The sequence below is a fragment of the Myotis lucifugus genome, unplaced genomic scaffold (assembly GCF_000147115.1).
Source record: "Myotis lucifugus unplaced genomic scaffold, Myoluc2.0 scaffold_145, whole genome shotgun sequence".
In the NCBI taxonomy this organism is placed as follows: Eukaryota; Metazoa; Chordata; class Mammalia; order Chiroptera; family Vespertilionidae; genus Myotis; species Myotis lucifugus.
The window spans coordinates 1,095,804-1,115,989 of record NW_005871193.1 but is presented as its reverse complement, the minus strand read 5'-3'; the positions used below and the strand labels follow the sequence as shown (position 1 = coordinate 1,115,989).

The window sequence follows — 20,186 nt, the reverse complement described above, 5'->3', positions numbered from 1 at the left end:
GGGCCTGGCGGCAGATGGGCGGCCGGGCGCTAGTTGTGTTGCACCTCCGCCGCGGAGTTTCTTTGGAGAAGTTGCATGTATTTTCTTCCCTATCTCGCTCCACCGGAAAGGGGCAGATGAGTCACCGCGGCGCGCACCGTCCCGGACTTGGGAGCCGGGAAAGGGGCCGGACGCCCGTGGGAAAGGTGACTGAGCCCTTTGGGACCTTCATCTTGGCGCCGGGCTCGGGGCAGGGAGTTGAGGCTGGAGCGTGTGTGTTGTGTGTGCGTGTGCGTGTGTGTGTGTGTGTGTGTGTGTGTGTGCAGCGCGCGCGCGTGCGGGCTCCTCTGCTCCTTCCCAGCCTGGGTTACCCCTCGGGAGAGAGGAAGGGGGAAGAGAAGGGAAGAGGGGAAGCTCAATGTTCTGCCCTCCGCCCGTGCTGCCCGGCCTCGGGGAGAGAAGAGAGGATCTGAGATGAGCAGACGGTGTGAGGGAGGGTGCTACCTGGGCCCCTGCTGCAGCTCCCAGCGCTCCAGGGTCGGGCTCCCCTGCTGCAGAAGCCCCCAGGGGACCTGCAGGGCTTCTCCAGAACCAGGGGCAGCCCTTCCCGGGGACCTGGAGCCCTGTGATGTGCCCTTGCCCTTGACCTCTGAATCAGCTTCCCTCCTCCTGACGGACACTTTTGACCTCCTCAGCTTTTCCTTCTCCCCAGGGCTTCTCCCCTGTGCTTCCTCTTTTCTGGGGAGGCCGGAGTTGGGGGGGAGGGAGAGGTTTGGCATGGTGGCGGGGTACCTGCCGAGGACTTGCCCTTTCTGCTGTCGCACAGACGGGGCCTCAGTGGGAGCAGGGACTAAAGAACAGCCCCGCTGCTGCCTTGCTGCCCTGGAGCCTGCGGCTGGGCATAGCCAGTGGGACCAGAGCTCCTGGAGGCATTGCTTCGGGGATGGAGGGGAGGCTCTGGGGGCTTCTGGGCTGCTTCTCCTGAGGCACTTAGCCGGGTCTCCCCTCAGAGCCAGGCTTGGGGTGGACTCACCTGCCCAGGCCTGGGGCAACAGGCTGGCTTAGGAGGGTGGGGAAGGCAGGGGCGGGGAGGTGCAGGCTGGATGGGAAGCCTGAGGAAACCCACAGAGCAGCTTCTCCGAGGGAGGGAGTGGGACCGTTTGTGAGGTCACGGGCCCTTTAGTTGGATGGGTCCCATTCCCTCATTCCTCCCTTATCTCCTCCCCCCAGGCCTGTCATGGAGCCAGGACTCTGTTGTTCCAAAAGGGCTCAGAAAACTGAAGCTTGAGTCAGCAGGATGAGTCTGAAGATAAAAATACAGCTGTGGATGAATGTGCAGCTGTGGGCATACAGGCCCCAATTTAGTGTGTGGGGGGGAGTTTTGTATGGACTCTCGGAGTGCATGGGGACCTCCCTGCCTCTCCTGGCTCTCTGAGTGACCCCCGAGAGGAGGCAAAGGAGGCGGAGCTGGACAGTGATCCTTGGTGGTCCACTCAGGTCCTTCTGGGCCCGTGGGTGGTGGAGGGATGGTGTGGATTCCCCTTTCCCAGCCTGTCCGGCCTCTGGAGAGAAAAGGCGGAGAGGCGGGGATGGCTGAGGACTCCAGAAGTGAAATTAAGCACTATTATCAGGAACATTATCGTCTAATAGCACAACATTATGGATAAAAACCCAGACTGTCAGGAAGACAGCGTTTACATCTTGGCTACTCTCTTAGCTGTGGAATGTTGACAAGTTGCTTAACCTCTTCTAAGCTTCACTATCCGTGGCTGCAAAGTGAGGATGAGGATAATCATAATAATAATAATAATAATACCTAGTTGTAGCTTTATTATTTATTAGACAACAAATATAACAGATGAAAATATTTATAAGCATAGTTCTATATGATATATAAAAGGTAAACAATGATCGCTCTATTAAATCACGCTGAGAGAGCACCGGACTGACTGTGCCTGCCAGGAAAGAAGTGCTCAGTAAGTGTGAGCTAGTATGAGCCACATCCAGTGTATCTGTCACTGTCCCTGACTGCACCGCGGCCCCAGCCTGCGACTCCCTTCTTGGGCTCTGCTGTAGACCTTGTTTCTTTGGGAGCGAGGTCTCCCGGACTCTGGGGAGTCAGTGTGACGAGGGAAGAGGCTGGGCTGCAGCACCCCGTTGCCTGAGGTTGGATCCTATTTCCCCTTTTGAGAGTTACTTCACCTCTCTGCGCTTCCTCTTCCCCCGCTCCGAGTGCGGATCAGGGGACCCACCCCACAGTGTTGTGAGGATTAAATGAGCGCATGCAGGTGACGGGCTCCGGACGCAGCCGCTGTAGGTCAAAAGAGCTGGATCAGTGCCAGCTGCTGTTATGTGGTGGCAATGAAGACAATCGTTGTGGTTTACAGTCCGAGACCAGCGTTTCTTAGCAAGGGAATCACACCACCTATAACTATATGGAAGCTGTGAATGACACATCATGCGGTTGAACTTGTGGTTTGGTGCAAAGAACACCCCAGGACTGGATGTCCTGGGCTCTCCCTGTCAGTATCGTGTGTGACTTGTTTCTTCATCTGTCCAGTCCCCCCCCCTTCCCTCCTCAAGTGGGGATGGGAGTGAATCAAGAGGTCATAGATAATATACACTGAGTGGCCAGATTATTATGACCACCCCATCACTACTTCATTGACACTTCCAAAAATACTGAATATTGAAAACTTCCTAAGCAAATACTCTCCAGGTTTTATTATTATTATTATTCGCATAACTCATTCACTTCATTGTACTGATGGGGTGGTCATAATAATCTGGTCGGTCATAATCATCTGGCCACTCAGTGTATATTCTGAAAGGTCAAGAGCCTCCCATGCAGAAAGGTTATTCATTGCGATTTGTAGGGAAGCTGTGATGGGGAGGGTGTGCCCTGAATGTGGGTTCAGCTCCTTCCCTCCCCACGGGGATCCTCACACTGCTCTCTGGTGTCCAGCCTGGCTTTCGTTGGAACAGTCGGTGGCCCTGTTTGCTGGACAGCAAGGGCCGAGGCTGGACCAGCTGGTGCCAGGCCCGGTGTCTTGAGCGCAGATGCCACTTGACTCCCAGCAGCAGCGCTGGAGTGTGGAGCTTTGTCCAGTGTGTTAAGTGTCCCTGTCCGGGGCCAGGGGCTAGTGACGGAGCCGTCACGGGATGGTCCTGACATCTTGCCAGAACGTCCTGTCCAATCCCCTTTTCTGCTGCGCGGTGTTTGCTCTCTATGGGAAGAGGTGCCGCTGGGCCCTGAATGACTTGCGGGGGCCTCTTGCTTCTGATGTCGGAGCTGGGCCTCTCTCACCTGTTGGCCTTGTTTCTGTGTCTGTAAAATGGAGATGATACTATTCACCCTGCAAGGTTACGGCGAGGATTAAACGAGATAGCCACGTGTAGCAAAGTGCTGCACAGACCAGGAGCTCAATACATGTTTGTTTCCTTCCATCCTTGTTAATTCTGGATACCAGACCCTCTGGGAGCTGGGATGAGTCGACAAGGCAAAGGGTCCCATAGCCCCACAGTCCTTCAGTCACCAAAGTTAGGCCATACGGAATGCCTAGCCAGGTCGGATGCCCTCGGGAGCAGCCAGCCTGTGACTGCAGCCCCTCTTTCCCAGTGGTCTCTGCTGTGCCCCCTGCCTCTCTAATCTCAAGTGTCCTTTGAGCTGACAAATAGTGTCCAAGCTAGCAGCATGTGGCCCATTCCTAGCGCGTGACGATATAGCTTCCCACTCCTGGCTCCAGCCATGAGAGAGAGCCGAGCACCCGGAAACCTTGCATGTGGCCCTGCTATGAATCCCAGGGACGCAGGTTAAATGACATCAGACAGGAACCCTGATTCAGCTTCCCCTGTGAGGCCTTCTGTTGAGCACTGCTCTTCTCATGGTCTGGGTGGGGGCTGTGCTCCCTGCTGTCTAGGAGCTGAAGGGCTAGTGGGGTGGGGGGCAGGGAAGTACTTCGAGCCTTCCAGGATGACCCTGAGCTATCAGTATCCAGCCCTGAGGGCTCCCAGGAGGTTTGGGAGAAAAGGGGGGTTCTTGACAACAGCATAGGTTCCAGGCAGCCCTGCAGGAGGCGTGGGACTTGAGCTGGACAGGACTCAGGTGAGAGGCCCTGGAGGACAGGTGACTGGAAGCAAAAACAGGCCCCGTGCTGATGAATATCCTCTTGGACCAGATCTGAGATCAAAACTCGCCCCTTGATTTGGGGTCTGGTATTCTTTCTTTCTATTAATATTTTTAAATATTTTTTTATTGATTTCAGAGAGGAAGGGAGAAGGAGAGAGATAGAAACATTAATGCTGAGGGAGAATCACTGATCGGCTGCCTCCTGCATGCCCCTGACTGGGGATCAAGCCTGCAACCCGGGCATGTGCCCTTGACTGGAATCGAACCCGGGACCCTTCAGTCTACAGGCCAACGCTCTATCCACTGAGCCAAACCAGCTGGGGCGGGCCATGGTACTCTTTCCACCACACCTCACTGGGGAGGGGCCAAAGGAGAGGGGGGTGGGTGTGGAAGGCCCAGGCCTCAGTGGCTGTGTTTTGCAGATATCTACCCTTTTCTGCATCGTGTTCACCTGTTTATCTTTCTTTCTTTCTTTCTTTTTTTCACTTGCTCATCTTTCAAGGCTCAGCAACACAGCCACCTCCTCTAGGAGGTCCTAGAACTGAACACGCCCCACTGGAGGGACATGTGTCTTTGCACCTGTCCCACCTCTGCTAACGGCTGCAGTCCATTGGCCCAGCACCTTCTCAGGGGGCTCTCACACAGTGGGGCTCAGAGACGGTTGGATGGGTAGTGGGTGAGTTTCAGTGCTCTTTGGTGCTCCTTTGGGGGAGGTTAGGTTGTACTCACTGAGGCATATTCCTCCACAGGTGGGCAAACTAGAGCTCTTTAATCATAATCATAGTCATAATCATAATAGAGTATTTTTTGGAGCCTGCTTGCCCCTTGCTCACCAGTGACTATTTTTGAGAACAAATTTCCATAGGACGGAGTCTGGCCTCTGGAATGGGGCTGGTCACAGACCCTAGGATATCAGGGGTGCAAGGTTCTTTGATGCCATCATATTTGAGATCCTAGAGGCGGGACATGGCAGAGCTGGGAGCAGCACCCTTGTATGACTCCCTGCTCTGCTCTGCTCTGCTCATCTGCAGGTCTGCTGGATCCTCCATCCCTGGCCTCATTTCCGTACACTTTCCCTCCGAGAGAGGCCAGGCTGCAAGTAGAGGACAAGGGTCATCTGTGCAGATGGGGAGAGCTGCCTGGCAAAGTTCAAGTTCACTAGGAGGGAGGCCAGTTTGAGTTTCACTTTGCAGGGGCTGTAAGAAGAAAAGAGAACAGAGAGAGGGAACTTCCCAGGGCTTGGAGGATGTGCCCACCTCCCCATCCTCCCACATCCGTCCTCTTTCCCCACCCTGGGCGTAGGGATTTCTTGGGACCACTGCCCCGCATTGTAGGAAAGCATTTATTGTGGCCCGAGTAGAGGAAGAATTTGGTCACTCATTTCAGCCAGTTACAGAGTCCAGCTCTGGGAGGGCATAGGGGAAAGGGCAAATTCTGCCCCCAGATGTCTCGGTGACTTGGCTCAGTTTAGGTGACTGCTGACCCTTGGCACTCGGATGTACTCGAGCAGCGTGAAGGCAAGTGAAGGAGGGTTTGTTGTGGTGGTGGTGGTGGGTGTGAGATCGCAGAGCTGTAAAGTGGGAAAGAACCCGAGACAGCATCTGGGCTAGTTCTCATTTTACAGGTGTGGAAGCCGAGTCCCAGAGAGGTGAAATGGCTTATCCAGGCAGCACAGCTATAAGAGTTGCTGCAACTGGACCACACTGTCCCGGCTCCCAGTTCAGAGCACTTTCCAGAATTTTCAAATGGTTTGAATTTTTCATTCAACCCTTTTTATCTGTGCAACCTTGGGCACGTTCATGGATCGCTCAGTTTTCATTCTCGGGAAATAGGAATATTAAATAGTACCTACTTCGTAGGATTGTACAAATGGTGTGAATTAGAGAGAGAAGGTATGTCAGTTACCCAGCACATGCCGGACACCTCCTGGACAGTTAGCAGGTATCAGCCGCTGTGATGGTTTCCCCTGTGGACGGGAACCTCCCTGTCTTATAACGTTGGGATGTTTATCCGTCCTGTCCCTCCACCTGCCTCCCCAGCCTCCGACAGCAGGCAGGTCTGCCGCACTGACCTCTGCTCACCTGGTGGGGCCAACACCTGGGGAGGCATTTACATTCTTGGCATTCCTCTTGCCTCTGGGGCTGGAAGAGGCGCTAGTGTGGGGGGGAGAGGAGAATGGAAGGGAGAATAAAGGGGTAGCTGGTCGCCCTCTGACCTCTGCTGCTCCTGTTGGGGAAAGAGCCACCTCTCCAGACTGCTCCGCCGAGGAGGCCTGGACAGCTGAAGAAGAGGCTGCCAGGAACTTCCAGAGCCAGTGGGACTTTCGTTCTGGAAGGCTGTTCGAAAACCAAATCATTTTTTCCCATTAGAAATAATGTAAACTGAATTAATCCGTTCCAGACCCCCCAAATGATTCCCTGTTTTAATCTTTCTTATACATAGTACGTATCTATTGTACTGTTTAATCTATAAATTAACACTTTAAAAACAAAAAGGACAGTAAATGTAAATGAAAATTTAACCAAAAGGAAAGGAAATGTACAGTAAAAAAGGGAAATCTATAATAATAAAAGCGTAATATGCTAGTTAGACCCGACAGCCAAACAGCATTCCAGATGTCCTTCCGGACATCCTTCCGGATGAAGCCGCTGCAGCAGGGGCCAAGGCAGAGGTGGTTAGGGGCGATCAGGCAGGCAGGCAAGTGATTAGGGGCAATCAGGCAGGCAGGCAAAGTGGTTAGGGGTGATCAGGAAGGCAGGCAGAGTGGTTAGGAGAGATCAGGCAGGCAGGTGAGTGGTTAGGGGTGATCAGGCAGGCAGGCAGGCAAGCAGTTAGGAGCCAGTGGTCCTGGATTGCGAGAGGGATGTCTGACTGCTGCGGGATCAGGCCTAAACTGGCAGTCGGACATCCCCCAGGGGTCCCGGATTGCAAGAGGGTGCAGGCCGGGCTGAGGGACTCCCCCCCGCCCCATGCACAAATTTCATGCACCGGGCCTCTAGTCTTCTATAATAATAAAAGGGTAATATGCTAATTAGACTGAACATCCTTTCGGACGACCTTCTAGATGAAAGTTAGGCTTCAAGGGAAGCCTGGGTCCCGGTTCCAGAGGGAAGCTGGTGTTGGCAGCCAGGCGGGGGGAAGGCCTACTCTTGCATGAATTTCATGCATTGGGCCTCTAGTTTAACAATAATTACGAGCAGCAAGAAAACAAAAACAAAAACAGGAAAATATTCACAGCACAATATCCTGAGATTTTAACAGTGAGTGGTAACTGACTCATATTTGCACATGCTTTCCTTTGTCACCTGAGAGATGCGTGACTGATCATACAGGAATCAGCATGAAAGGGTTGTCAGGTTGAGAAGGGAATTGTTTGAGATGGGAGACGTTCGAGAAACCAGGTCTCCCTGTACTTTCTGTCAAACCTAATGGCTATGAAGTTGGTCGTATTGAGCCAAGTTTTCTTGCCTGTCAAATGGCTCTACTCACGTACCCACCTCACCGGGCAGGTGGGAGATTGAAATGCTCAGAGGAGTGCCTGGCACACAGTGTCTCGATGTAGCTGCTATTCTTAACTGCAGATGAGAAAGCGGAGGCTCGGGGAGCCCAATGAGCAAGGTCACACAGTCAGAGTAAGTGGTGGAGTTGGCAGGCAAACCCAGGTCAGACTGAGTCTAGGTCACCCTCGGAACCTGCCAGGTTCAGGGGTCTGCGGCCCCGGGGTGGGGAGTGGGGAGTGAAAGAGAGCTCCCCAGGTTGTCTTGGTGTGGAGCAGTGATGGCGAACCTTTTGAGCTCGGCGTGCCAGCATTTTGAAAAACCCTAACTTAACTCTGGTGCCGTGTCACATAAAGAAATTTTTTGATATTTGCAACCATAGTAAAGCGAAGACTTACATTTTTGATATTTATTTTATATATTTAAATGCCATTTAACAAAGAAAAATCAACCAAAGAAATGAGTTCGCGTGTCCCCTCTGACACGCGTGTCATAGGTTGGCCATCACTGGTGTGGAGGGTACTTGGTCAAGGTGACTCAGTGTGACCTTGGGTCACAGCTGTTCTCAGAGAGGAAGCCTGGTTGGGAGACCCACTGCCTGGAGTTAGATGTCTATTTGTGTTGACTGTCACCGTGGTGCCAGGTGACCCTTGGGAGGTGCTTGGCCTGAGGCTGGCCAAGGTGAGGGTCAGGCCTGCCATTGGATTGGAGAGGGGAGGAGAGATCAGAGTGAGCTCAGGGACTGTCCCCCCCTCCCTTCCCCCAGCCTCCTCTGGCATTTGCTCCTTTCAGAGGCTGGGCTGTGGCTCAGACAGGGCAACAAAAGCAACTTTCCTCCAAGCCACTGCCACCTGTTGGGTTTTCACACATTGGGGCTGAGTGCGGGGAGGGGGCCGTTGCCCTTTTCCCAGTGTCTGTGGTGTGCCCCCGCTGGCCCCCCAGGGCCTGGGATTCTCTTTGCTGCCTAACGTGACAGGGCTCATGAGCTGGAGGGGGTGGGGGGCCCACAGCAGCTGGAAGGGGAATTGAGTGGGAAGGGGCTGGTGCTGGCAGCCGGGAGAGAGTTTGATGGATTACTCTGTGGGCCTAGAGGTTTCTCCCTAATCCCCCTTTGTGTCCCAGCCTGCAGCCCCCTCGCTCTCTCTGACAAGCTGCTAAGCAGAAGGCTTCCAGTCCGAGTGAAGAAAAGGCAGCGCAGCAGGCGAACGCTAAATCCCTGGCCTCTGGGCCCTGGGGGAGGCGGGAGCCAGGGAGCCAGCCTGGGAGGGGACTGATCTTCCTCCTTCGGCCTGGCCCTTATTCTCACAAGTCTCGTGAGGTGCAGGGCTTGCATTCTGAGTGGTGTGGGCAGGTGTCTGTGGGAGTCCAAGTCGTGCGCCGTGGCTATTTGTGCAAATCTCTGCCTTTTTATGGGGTGGGACCAGGAAAAGCAGACCCTCGATTCTTCGGAAGTACTTGAGCCCGGAGAATCAAAGACGAAATATGGGTTGGAGGGTGCTGCACCATGATGCACAGTCTAATCCTGTGCCCCTTCGATCAGCTGCCCAGGGAGGGACACTGGCCCTGAGACAGCGGCGGCTCATGGCCTCACAAGGATGCTCACCCTCAGGTGCCTCGGCTGCCAGCCTGGCTTCTTTCTGGGGTGTCCAAGGCTTCCTGTGGAGCTGCATTTCTGGAGTGCAGCGTGCTGGGTTTTGCTGGGGAAGGCCAAGGACGTTGGTCCCAGGGACTGTGGCAGGCGGTGGCCGACAGGTGGTTGGGCTGGTGAATTCCCAGATCTCTTCCCTGCCCCCAACCTAGAGGGCCTGGGAGAGCTCAACCTGGAACCAGATTCTGGGGTCCAGTCCTATGTGGAGGAAGGGGGGGGGGGTCCTCCCAACCTCAAGGTCTTGCAGCTTCCACCTGAAGGTTGCTCCCCACCCTCAGTCCTGGCCTGGGGTGGGACCTCCGCCCCCTTGTGTAGGGTGGTTCGTTGGGGAGATTGGCCTGGAGAAACCCCACCCCCCTGCCGCTGAGTCATCACCCCCCTGGCTAGCCTCCCCGGTCCCCAGTTTCCTCCTCTGGGGAGGGGGAGGGGGAGGGGGACAGGAGCGAGCCTCCCCAGGAGCTGTGAGAAAGCCGGCTGTCTTTGTGAGTGTGGAGGGAGGAGGGCACAGTCCCTGCCCGGCGGGGTCAGGGTGGGGGCTGCTGCCGTTTGATGTGCCCGGGCGGGGTGTGGGGACGCTGGCCCGAATAAAGAGGCCATAGAATTGCTGCCTGACACTGGCCCACCGCGGGGCTGCCTCCGCCCGGCTCCCTCGGCCTCTGTCTGTCAGTGTCAGCCCAGGGACTCTGCTCCCCACAGCTCCCCTTCAGCCTTGCGTGCGGGGTGGCAGGAGCCCCTTTGAAAGCCCTCAAAGGCCCCTTTATACGTCCCTCTGACCCTCCCTGCCGTGGGGAGCCGAGGGAGTGGGCTCGGTTGCCTTTCCTCCCGCCTCCTCCCCTGTGATCAGAATTCTGGAGAAAGTTCAGGCCACGCTCCTTGCGTTGCTGTTTCATTTCCCCACACTCCCCGCTGGGCCTGACCTGCAGTGGGTGTGGCCGAGCCCACCGCCTGCTCCGGGGCGCCACGTGGAGGAGCACGGGGCGCTGTTTAGGTCTTCGTGTCTGGAGCTGGACAGACAGAAGGCAAGTTCACTGACCCTGCCGGGCCCTTGGCTCTCTGGGCTGGGGTCCTGCTCCCCGGGGTGAGGAAGGATGGCCCGGCGGAGCCCCAGGAAGGTTCGCAGAGTCTTGGGCTCCCTCCAGCTTTCTTGCTGCCCTGTCCTGGGGGCCAGGAGAAGAGGGAGGCCATTTGGAACTCGAGAGGGTCTTGTCCTCCAAGGCTGAAGGCCGTGGTTCCTTTCTGGGAGGTCTGGCCAGACGGCCCCTTTCAGTACCTCCCCACCCCTCCCCACCAGGTGTGTGGAGTCTGCCTCTTTGGGTTGATCTTCTGTTTGCCTGACAGGCAGATGCTCTCAGAGCAGTGAGCCTGGAGGGTACAGGGGAGAATTGGGTCCTGTCTCCCTTCCCCCCTCCCCTGGGGAGGACAGAAGCTCCCCAAACTGGGGACTGGCAGTGCTCCACCACTTTCAAGTTTTAGCCCGTGCCCTGGGGCTGCTTGTAGGAGTGTAGCCAGGGCAGTGGTACTGAACCCCTTCCTCTCCTCCCACCTCTCTGGGCCTGGGAGCCAGAGGGGCTGCGCTGCCCCCGCTGTGCCAGGGAAGCGGACCTGGAGGGCCTGGAGTTAGTGCTGAGGGAGCCCTTGGTCACTTCCTCCCCCTGAGGGCCCCGGAGTGGGGATGAAGGGGGCAGACTGGGGCACTGAGGACGATGCAAGAGAAGAAAGGGGGCTTTGGAGGGGAGAGCACTCTTTTGGTTTGGGATTCCTCAGGCACTTCCAGGCTGGCGGGAGCAAAGCCCGGGGGGGGGGAGAGTCCCCCCCCCCCCCCCCCCGCCACACACACACACACACACACACACACACACACACACCAGACATCAAAAAGGGGCGGACGGGCTCAGTAACCTAAGAACAGTGGGCAGAGCAGGGCTGGGAGCCAGCTGACTTCCTAACCTACTCCTTTCAATGAATTCCTCACCTGGCCCAGCCCCTGGTTTCCAGGTTAGCGCCTCTGGGGGGAGGGGAGAGGTGCTGAGGAGCGGGGATGGCAATGGGCTATCTGGGTTGTAGGTGGATGAGGGGGGAGTCCTCTCTGCACCCCTTTTTCTTTTTCTCCCTTGTGGGCTGAGGAGCTGGATTCGGGGCGGGGGGGCAGGCGGGGAGGCAGGTGGGTCATTAATAGTTGCTGGAGAGCTGCAATTTATTTTAAACGAGAGCAACCAGGTCTTGGAAATGGGGGAAGGTTGTGGGTGAGGCTGGGTCTGACCACTTCTGTTTGCCCAGGGAGGGCCTGGCCCTTAAAATCCAGAGCAGGTGAGTGACCAGGGTCCGCCCAGGCTGCGGGCAGGGAGTGGGCTGGGCTGGAAGCCTTGTGACCCAGAACCCCTCCCTCCACGCCGGAAGGCACCCCTGGCCTCTGTGCCATCGACTGCTTTCCTTCTGGGGGTGCTACGGCCATGCAGCCTCTGGGGAGGGGCTTGGCTCAAGCTGAACCCACACTTGCCCAGCTAACAGTGGTATCCGGTACCCCCTCCCCCCTTTTGGGGCCTTGTGGGCCCGTGTTTTACACTCTTCCCGTGCCACTGAGCCGGTGCCCTGCCCCAGCACTGATGGGCTGGGTCTGAGCGGAACTTGGGAGGAGGTGGCTCAGCCTTATCTGATCTGCCAGCTGCAGAGCCCGTGGCAGTTATGGGATGGAGACCTCTACCCAGGATTGATAGCCATCTGACTTCTCTGTGGCACAGTGCAGAGAGCTCCTACGACACATTTTGTAACACACAAGGCCCCGTGGAGCTGTCATTTGAAAAGATAAAAGAGGTTGAAGTGCCAAGTTACGAGATGCTGAGTGAGATTGGAAGAGGGGATGAGTGGAGGCCGAGGGTGCTCCAAGCGGGGAGGAGACTGGAGCCTGGCCCGCTGCCACAGCATCTGTGGGACTGAGCCATCGAGGCAAGGGACTGCTCCCTACTCCAGCCCCCTGTGGCCTGGGCTCGGTGCACCCACCTCCTTTGACACGGAGGACAGGTTAGAGGACTTGCCTTTTCACACCCGGGTGCCCCTTCTATGCCTCCTCTTCGTGGCTGACTTGATCTTCCCTCTTTTGTGGCCACTTCTGAACAGGGCAGACTGCAGTACTAGGAGGTGCTGTTGTTATGAAGCAGGATCCGGGTGGGATCTCTGTGCACAGCGGTCAGGCCTGGAAGGAAGGGCTGAGGGACTTCTCTGCTGAGAATGGAGTTGTTTGGGGAGCAGAGGGAGGCTGCGGGGGAAGTGGGGGGGGCGTCCTGCCAGCCCAGGGGTCACAGGGCAAGGCAGTTGCTGACAGTTGGTGGTTTCACACCCCTGTGAGGCTGGCACCTGGGAACAGCCTGGCCCAGCTGTGGCCCCACTGTCCCCACTGTCCCGGGACAGCCAGGCAGCACACGTGGGAATGTTTCCTCTGCATGAATGCCGAGCGCGGAGCGCGGGAAGAAGCTAAGGGAGAGGTGTTCAGGCCCAGGTTCTTGGAGAGGAGCGCTCTTTCAGCGGCTCAGTGACAGATTCAGACCCACCCAGCAAACCACAGCCTCCCCTCCCCTCCCTCCCCTTGTCCTGTCCGTGGGGGTGGGAGTTCTGGTGCAACATGGCTCGGGGCCAGGCAGTGCAGAACAGGAGGCGCTGCTCTTAACAAAGGGGACTGGAACGGCCCAGCTTTGGGAGATGAGAGAGAAGCAAATCGGCCCTGCCTGGTGGGGGTTTCCAGGGGCACCTCGATAACAGGGCCTGGGGATCCGGGAATTCAGTTGGTTTGATTTTTTTTTTTTTCCATACCAGCAGGCGAGGGCAATTGCAAGGGTATCCAAGACAGAGAATAACCGATATCTGTTTGGCTCTGGAGTGTGCTGAGGTTTAAAAATCATATTTACCTTATTCATTATGTCAGCCTTAGGCTAATATTAACATGCACTTCCTGATTGGGCAGCCAGGGGGTGGCACCTAGGTGGCAGGGCCCCGCACCTAGGAGTGACCAGGATTCAGGGCCATCGGAGCAAATCCTGGAGCCCCGGTTCCCAGGACCTCGCACTCAGTGTGGGATGTGTTCCTGCCCTTTTAGGATCTGAATGACATGTCCCCACCGAGGCACCCGCGGCAGCAGGCATTGAGCATGGGCTGAGAAGCCGGACCTGCACAGAGGGCTGGCGGAAATGGGCTCCTGGCTGCGTCCTCGGCAGTCTGTGGCCGTGAGGAGGAGAGGCCTGGGCGCCTGGAGCGGGACTGGGACGAGGCGGTTCTGGAGCGAGTGACGGGGTCAGAGCCCTACCCACCTGGCCCGCCATGGTCCAGAGGCTGTGGGTGAGCCGCCTGCTGCGGCATCGGAAAGCCCAGCTCCTGCTGGTCAACCTGCTGACCTTCGGCCTGGAGGTGTGTCTGGCCGCGGGAATCACCTATGTGCCACCCCTGCTGCTGGAAGTGGGGGTCGAAGAGAAGTTCATGACCATGGTGCTGGGTAAGTCACCACCTCCTCCTGCCTCCTGTTCCAGATACATGCCAGCTGGGAATAGGGCAACAGTGCCTCTGTCCGCGGGGTTGGTTGGCTGGGGACAGGGGTGACTCTGGGCTGAGAGGGTCCCAAGAGGAAGAAAAGGCTACAGGGACATGCCCTGGTCATCACTATGCCCCTGGCCCTGCATCATGACCGGCTCATGAAGACACTGTAGAAATGGCCCTTCCCTTTGGCTGGCCCTTTCTCATTTCTGTCTATTATCTCACTTAATGCTTGCTGCAAGCCGTGGAGGGTGTCTAGTCCACAGAGAAGATAGTGGAGGTCTATCAGAAGTTAGTGACCTAGCCAGCTGTACACCTGGCTCCTGGATAGTGGGGTCAGGGTCTCCCAGCCAGGGCTCCTGCTTACCTGTGGGGTGAATTCTGCAAAAGCCACTAAAGGCGAGTGGGCAGCCCCGTGCGACTCCCAGGCGGCAGGGGCCCTGCCAGGATGATGGGCTCTGGAGTCGGACCGCCTGCTGAAGCCCTGCCGCCCGCCCTCCTCGCCCTAGCCCTGGACACAAGTCTCACTCATCCGTCGCTCCATGCCTCAGTTTTCCCGTCTGAAAATGGGGCGTTAGTGATCCGAGCTGTGAGGAGTGAATTAGAGTCCCTAAGTACTCAGCACAGTGCCCAGGGCAGGAGCGGTCCTCCCTGTGAGAGTGTCAGTCATTTCCATCCTTCCCAAGGAGGTTGGTCCCCCTGCCCCTGCCCCAGCCTCTGGCTCACACTACCTGCCTTTCTTGCAGGCATCGGTCCAGTGCTGGGCCTGGTCTCGGTCCCACTCCTAGGCTCAGCCAGTGACCACTGGCGTGGGCGCTATGGTCGCCGGAGGCCCTTCATCTGGGCCCTGTCCCTGGGCGTCCTGCTGAGCCTCTTCCTCATCCCGAGGGCCAGCTGGCTGGCGGGGCTGCTGTGCCCAGACACCAGGCCCCTGGAGCTGGCACTGCTGATCGTGGGCGTGGGGCTGCTGGACTTCTGCGGCCAAGTGTGCTTCACTCCACTGGAGGCCCTGCTCTCTGACCTCTTCCGGGACCCCGACCACTGTCGCCAGGCCTTCTCCGTCTATGCTTTCATGATCAGCCTCGGGGGCTGCCTGGGCTACCTCCTGCCTGCCATCGACTGGGACGCCAGCGCCCTGGGCCCCTACCTGGGCACCCAGGAAGAGTGTCTCTTTGGCCTGCTCACTCTCATCTTCCTCACGTGCATGGCGGCCACACTGTTTGTGGTCGAGGAGGCAGCCCTGGACCCAGCCGAGCCAGCGGAAGGGCTGTCCGTCCCCTCCAGGCCAGTCCGCGGCTGCCCGTGTCGCGCCCGCCTGGCTTTCCGGAACCTGGGCGCCCTGTTTCCCCGGCTGCACCAGCTCTGCTGCCGCGTGCCGCATGCCCTGCGCCGACTCTTTGTGGCCGAGCTGTGCAGCTGGATGGCATTCATGACCTTCACGCTGTTCTACACGGACTTCGTGGGCGAGGGGCTGTACCAGGGTGTGCCCAGGGCTGAGCCAGGCACTGAAGCCCGGAGACACTATGATGAAGGTAAGGCTCCTTGGCAGGGGAGGGCGGAGTAGGGGGGTTGGGGGGCTCAGGCATAGGGGCATGCCCACCACCTGTGCCTGGGCAGGTAGCTGTGCACCTCTGCACCCTGACTTGCCCATCAGGAAAACGGGCCCAGCCTCTGCCTGCAGCTCCTCAAGGTTACAGAGCAGCTGAGCCTGCAGTCTCAGTGGAGCCTGGGGCTGCTCTGGGGGTTTGTTCAGGGCCCTTGTCCCCAAGTGACAGAAAAGGCTGCGCTGATTTAAGGTCCAAAGGGAGTGGAGGAGTCCAGGCTGGCGTGTCAGGTCTGCCTGGTCAATGGTGTCCCCTGCCCCCACTCCCGACTTTCCAAATCCCCTTGCCAACACCTTGCGGCCCAGGTGTCCTGGAACCTCAGAGCCTCTGGCGGAACTGTCGTTGTGTCCCTCTCGTCCTCCTAGCTAGCTGAGCACTAGCCGGGGCTGCCTATCCGCCCTCAGAGCGGCTTCCGCTGCCCTTAGCCAGTAGCTCTGGCCACATTCCCTGAGGTCAGTGGGACGGCCTCGACTCCTGGGGTTACAGGTAGGGAAGGAGGGTGCTGGGGAGCAGGGCTGACCTAGCAGGTCTTGGGCAGCAGGTGTCCATGGCCCCTAATTCTGAGCACCCCCAGATTGTATTGGGCCCCTCCCCCTCCCTGCCTGACTGCCCCTCTCCCGCCTCTCTGTCTAGGAGTCCGGATGGGCAGCCTGGGGCTGTTCCTGCAGTGTGCCACCTCCCTGCTCTTCTCCCTGGTCATGGACCGGCTGGTGCAGCGATTCGGCACCCGGGCAGTCTACCTGGCCAGTGTGGTGGCTTTCCCCGTGGCTGCTGGCGCCACGTGCCTGTCGCGCAGTGTGGCTGTTGTGACCGCCTCAGCCGCGCTCACCGGGTTCACCTTCTCCACCCTGCAGATCCTGCCCTACACACTGGCCTCCCTCTACCACCGGGAGAGGCAGGTACTCACACCGGATGCCACCTTGGGCCTTGGGCGGGGCGGGGCAGGGGGGGGGGTTATGGGGTGGAGTGGGGCTGGCTGGCCCAGAACTGGGCTCAGGCAAGAGAAGTTTGAGAAAGCAGCCTTTGATCAGAGAGGAAGGCCAGGCAGCCCCAGGGCCAGAGACGTGGGCTGCGGAAGGAGGGTATAGATTAGCTTCTGGGAACGACTTCCTGGTGTCAGGATTATAAAGCACTTGAGTGGATGATTGCAGGAAGTGCAAAATCCTTCCCTGGGGGAGTCCTGAAGAGTCGTGCCAAGAAGCCCTCTGATGGCTGGGCTGTGCTGTGGGGGCAGGGGGCTGGGCCAGGTGACCTTGGGGCCCAGCTTCTGCAGATGGGAGTGGGGGTGGCCTGGTGTTGGGCAGAGGCTGGGAGGGGCAGACTGACCTGGGCCTGCTTTGGTCTCCCAGACGGGAAGGCTCCTCACTGTTCCCTCTTGTGCTTTATCTGCCTCTTCCTATCAATTCTCTTTTCTTTTCCTGTTTTTTCCCTCTTCCTTTGTTCCCTTCCCCCACCCCCTCGGCCTGACACCACTTGCCTGGACACTTTGTAAGTGGGGGCCTCACACTAACTAGCCCCTCCAGGGACCCCCCTTTTGTGGGCAGCCTCCTGACCAGGCTCTATGGTCAACTTTGTCTCCTCCACTGGCCTCACTGAGCTACAGTCCTGGGCGCAGAGCTCTGCCCAGACGGGCAAGAAGCTGGGGTGTCCCCAGGGAGGAGATGCAGGTGTGTCCTCGGAGCTTCCAGACTTGGGGAGACGTGTCTCTGCCCTTGTAGAACATGAGTGGGTAGCAGGGAAGCAGCAAACTGAAGGCTGGTTAACCAAATTGGTAGCTGCAGGAGGGGGAAGGAATGGAGGGAGGGGCCAGGGTTCTGGTTGGGGGAACCTGTCGGCACACTGATAACCTTCATCAGCCTCCACTCTTCCGCTGCCCGGGCTGCGGGCTTGGGGCTGATGTCCCGAGGCCAGGCTTGGGCACGTGCACTGGTGCCAGGGAACATACAGGGGCTGGTCCTCCCCTTGGACCGAGGAGCACTTCTCACTCCAGGGGCCCCTCCAGCCCCAGCCTCACTGGACTTTCCTGGGGTAGCAGGCAGGGAGCGGAGGGCTTGTGAGGCCCCTCCCAGCAGTCGCTTATGGCACAGCTGGCCCTGTGCATCGCCTGCACCTGTCTTTGCCCACTTCCGTGAGTCATGGGCTCCCCGGGGTCAGGGGTGAGCTCTGCCACGGATCTCAGACCTAATGCAGCCAACTAGACTCTGGCTTCAGATTTGTCCTGTCCCTGCCCCCTGCCCGCCTCCCAGTCCTGAAGAGGGTTCTGACTCGACCCAGACCAAGCTCAGGTTTCTGGCCCGCTGCCTGGTTTTCACTAAGGCCTGTGGACTGGTGTTCTCATCGCCGGGGGACTCCCAGGCCAGGGTACACACCATCCTCGTCCCCTTTTCCTTCCTCTGTTCCCCCAGGTATTTCTTCCCAAGTACCGAGGAGATGCCGGAGGGGGTGCCACTGAAGACAGCCTGATGACCAGCTTCCCGCCCGGCCCCAAGGCCACGTCCCCCTTCCCCAATGGACACGTGGGTGCCGGAGGCAGCGGCCTGCTCCCCTCTGCGCCCGCGCTCTGCGGGGCCTCCGCCTGCGACATCTCGATGCGTGTGGTGGTGGGCGAGCCGCCCGAGGCCAGGGTCGTTCCAGGCAGGGGCATCTGCCTGGACCTCGCCATCCTGGACAGTGCCTTCCTGTTGTCCCAGGTGGCCCCGTCCCTGTTCATGGGCTCCATCGTCCAGCTCAGCCAGTCTGTCACTGCCTATATGGTGTCAGCCGCAGGCCTGGGTCTGGTTGCCATTTACTTTGCTACGCGGGTCGTATTTGACAAGAGTGACCTGGCCAAATACTCAGTGTAGAGCACTTCCCACCCACTGAGCGAGGGCCTGCCTCCCTGGGTCCCAGCTCCCCCTCTTCCAGGCTCCATAGGGCTGCGGGGCTGGCTTCCCAATGTCTATTGCTGCCCAAGTGGTGTGGCTCTCTGCTGCCACCCCGTGGCGGTAAGGTGCATAGCTGCACAGATAGGGCTTCCCTCCCACCTCTCTCCCATCGGTAGGGCTGTGGCTGACTCCACATGGGCCTAAGTCTGGACTTACAGGGAGAGAAGGTTGGGGCATTTGACTAGCACCGTGCACTGGAATTCAGGACTCTCGCGGGATTACCCAGGCTCAGGGGAACAGCTAGCGCCCTGATCAAGACATACCAAGAGAAGGTACTTGGGGAGCTGAGTAAACTCAGCCACCAGGTCTCCTCTCTCCAAGCCCCCATATCCTATAGGTTCCCCCAGTGTTGCTCTAGTGTGAAACTCTCCCCCACAGGATTTGAAAGTATGGAAGTTACTTGGGGGGCAGATTTCCGAGGGGAGAGGGGACACTGCCTGTCCTCCCAGCACTGCCTTTCCACGGATTCCCCCAGCCCTGTGTCATCAGGACACGGCTCGTTGGCCCCTGTGTCTCCATCATAGGGACACGGGCCTTTAAATATTTAACTTATTTATTTAAATAGAGGGGAATCGATTCCCAGCTCTGTGTTGTCGGTGTCTGGGTGGTGACATCCTCAGCGACAGGGTCCCCTGAGATGGCTGGTTACTGGGCCAAGCATTGCCAGCATCTCCTTCTCCTGGAGTGATTGGTCTGGCCCCCAAACTTTCTAACCCAGGAGCTCGGAAGCTCTGCTCGCCCCAACTGATCCCAACTCCTCTCACCCAAGGCTGGTAAAGGCGGAGGGTTGGGCTGCAGGTCTCAGCAGCCGCCCTGGACTGCCCTCCTCTCTCGGCCCAGCCTGCCCCGCCCGACTCCCCTCTGCTTCCTCTAGGACTGGGCTGATGAAGGCGCTGCCCACCCCCTATCTTTCTCCACTGGCTTCACAGCCTCTCTTGGGGGCTGTTTCGGGACCAGAAGCACTCAGTGTGGCTCCTCGAACCTTTATCCGTCTCGGCCCCCAGGGCATGTCTGTGCTTGGGGACACTCGCACAGAATCTCAGGAGCACCCCCTGCCTAGGTTAAGGAGGGCATTTCTCCGGGGGGTTTTAAGTGCCGTTTGCAATAACGTCATGTCTTATTTATTTAGCGGAGTAAATATTTTATACTGTATGTGAGCAATCAGAATATAATGTTTATGGTGATGAAATTAAAGGTTTCTTATATGTTTAATTGGCCTGTATTTATCTTCGCTGCTGGGAAGGACCAGATTTCTAAAAAATTATCCTCTGATCCCTTCTCGTTGGAGCTGGGTTTTTGTGCGTCAGGGACGGGGTGGGCAGCTTCAGTTCCCAGCGTCACCAGCAGGGGGAGCCATAGACCAATACTCTGGTCCTTTGGTGATTGGGTGTGGCTGTGCTATACCCCCTGGATTGAGGGGTTCCTTTGGGAATGTGGGGGAGATGAAGGGGTTGGGAGTGAAGGGGAGTGGGGGCATTTTCCTTCTCAAAGGGCTCACAGTGTGTCCACGGAGATGGAGCAAGCACCCATTATCAACTACAGCAATACAAACTCCCCTGCTGTGCGGGTGAGGATGTTGACCCCTCTGTGCCTGGGTCCTGCCCTTCCTCATCTCCTTCATCCCTCCTGCCAGGCTCAGGTCAAGTTCAGAGGCTTCTCTGCCTTGTGGCCTCCCTCAACTTGACGGGTCCTTCCTGTCCTTTAAAGTAGTTACTCGCAAAACCCAGTTTTATTCATTTTTAAAATGGTCTATATTTTACTTCACTTTTTATTATGGAAATTTCAAACATACATGAGTAATGAACCCGAGTATAATGAGTCCAGCTTCAACACTATTTATGTTCTGACATTTTTTGATTCTTATGCTGCACCCCACCTCCTGCCTAT

General features: G+C 57.6%; 1 protein-coding gene across 2 annotated transcripts; it reads left to right on the top strand.

Moving 5' to 3' along the window:
- The first annotated feature begins 51 nt into the window (after window positions 1–51).
- On the top strand, window positions 52–19,511 carry SLC45A3 (solute carrier family 45 member 3). Of its 2 annotated transcripts, XM_006094837.3 has the most exons (5): window positions 52–185; window positions 13,341–13,733; window positions 14,518–15,303; window positions 16,009–16,274; window positions 17,781–18,218. In XM_006094837.3, the coding sequence occupies exons 2-5, from the start codon at window positions 13,562–13,564 to the stop codon at window positions 18,216–18,218; spliced, it is 1,662 nt and encodes a 553-aa protein (XP_006094899.1). In that variant the 5' UTR covers window positions 52–185; window positions 13,341–13,561. The 2 variants fall into 2 exon arrangements, with proteins under 2 accessions (XP_006094899.1, XP_014316406.1); XM_014460920.2 differs by lacking the exon at window positions 52–185 and having other exon boundaries at window positions 13,064–13,733; window positions 17,781–19,511.
- Window positions 19,512–20,186: the final 675 nt, after the last annotated feature.

What these genes read in the sequence shown, in the direction of transcription:
- SLC45A3 (XM_014460920.2), top strand. Translation starts at nt 13,562, where the DNA reads ATGGTCCAGAGGCTGTGGGTGAGCCGCCTGCTGCGGCATCGGAAAGCC. An exon ending in GTTCATGACCATGGTGCTGG is followed by an intron (nt 13,734 to 14,517) that starts GTAAGTCACCAC and finishes CCTTTCTTGCAG; the next exon opens with GCATCGGTCCAGTGCTGGGC. An exon ending in CCGGAGACACTATGATGAAG is followed by an intron (nt 15,304 to 16,008) that starts GTAAGGCTCCTT and finishes CTCTCTGTCTAG; the next exon opens with GAGTCCGGATGGGCAGCCTG.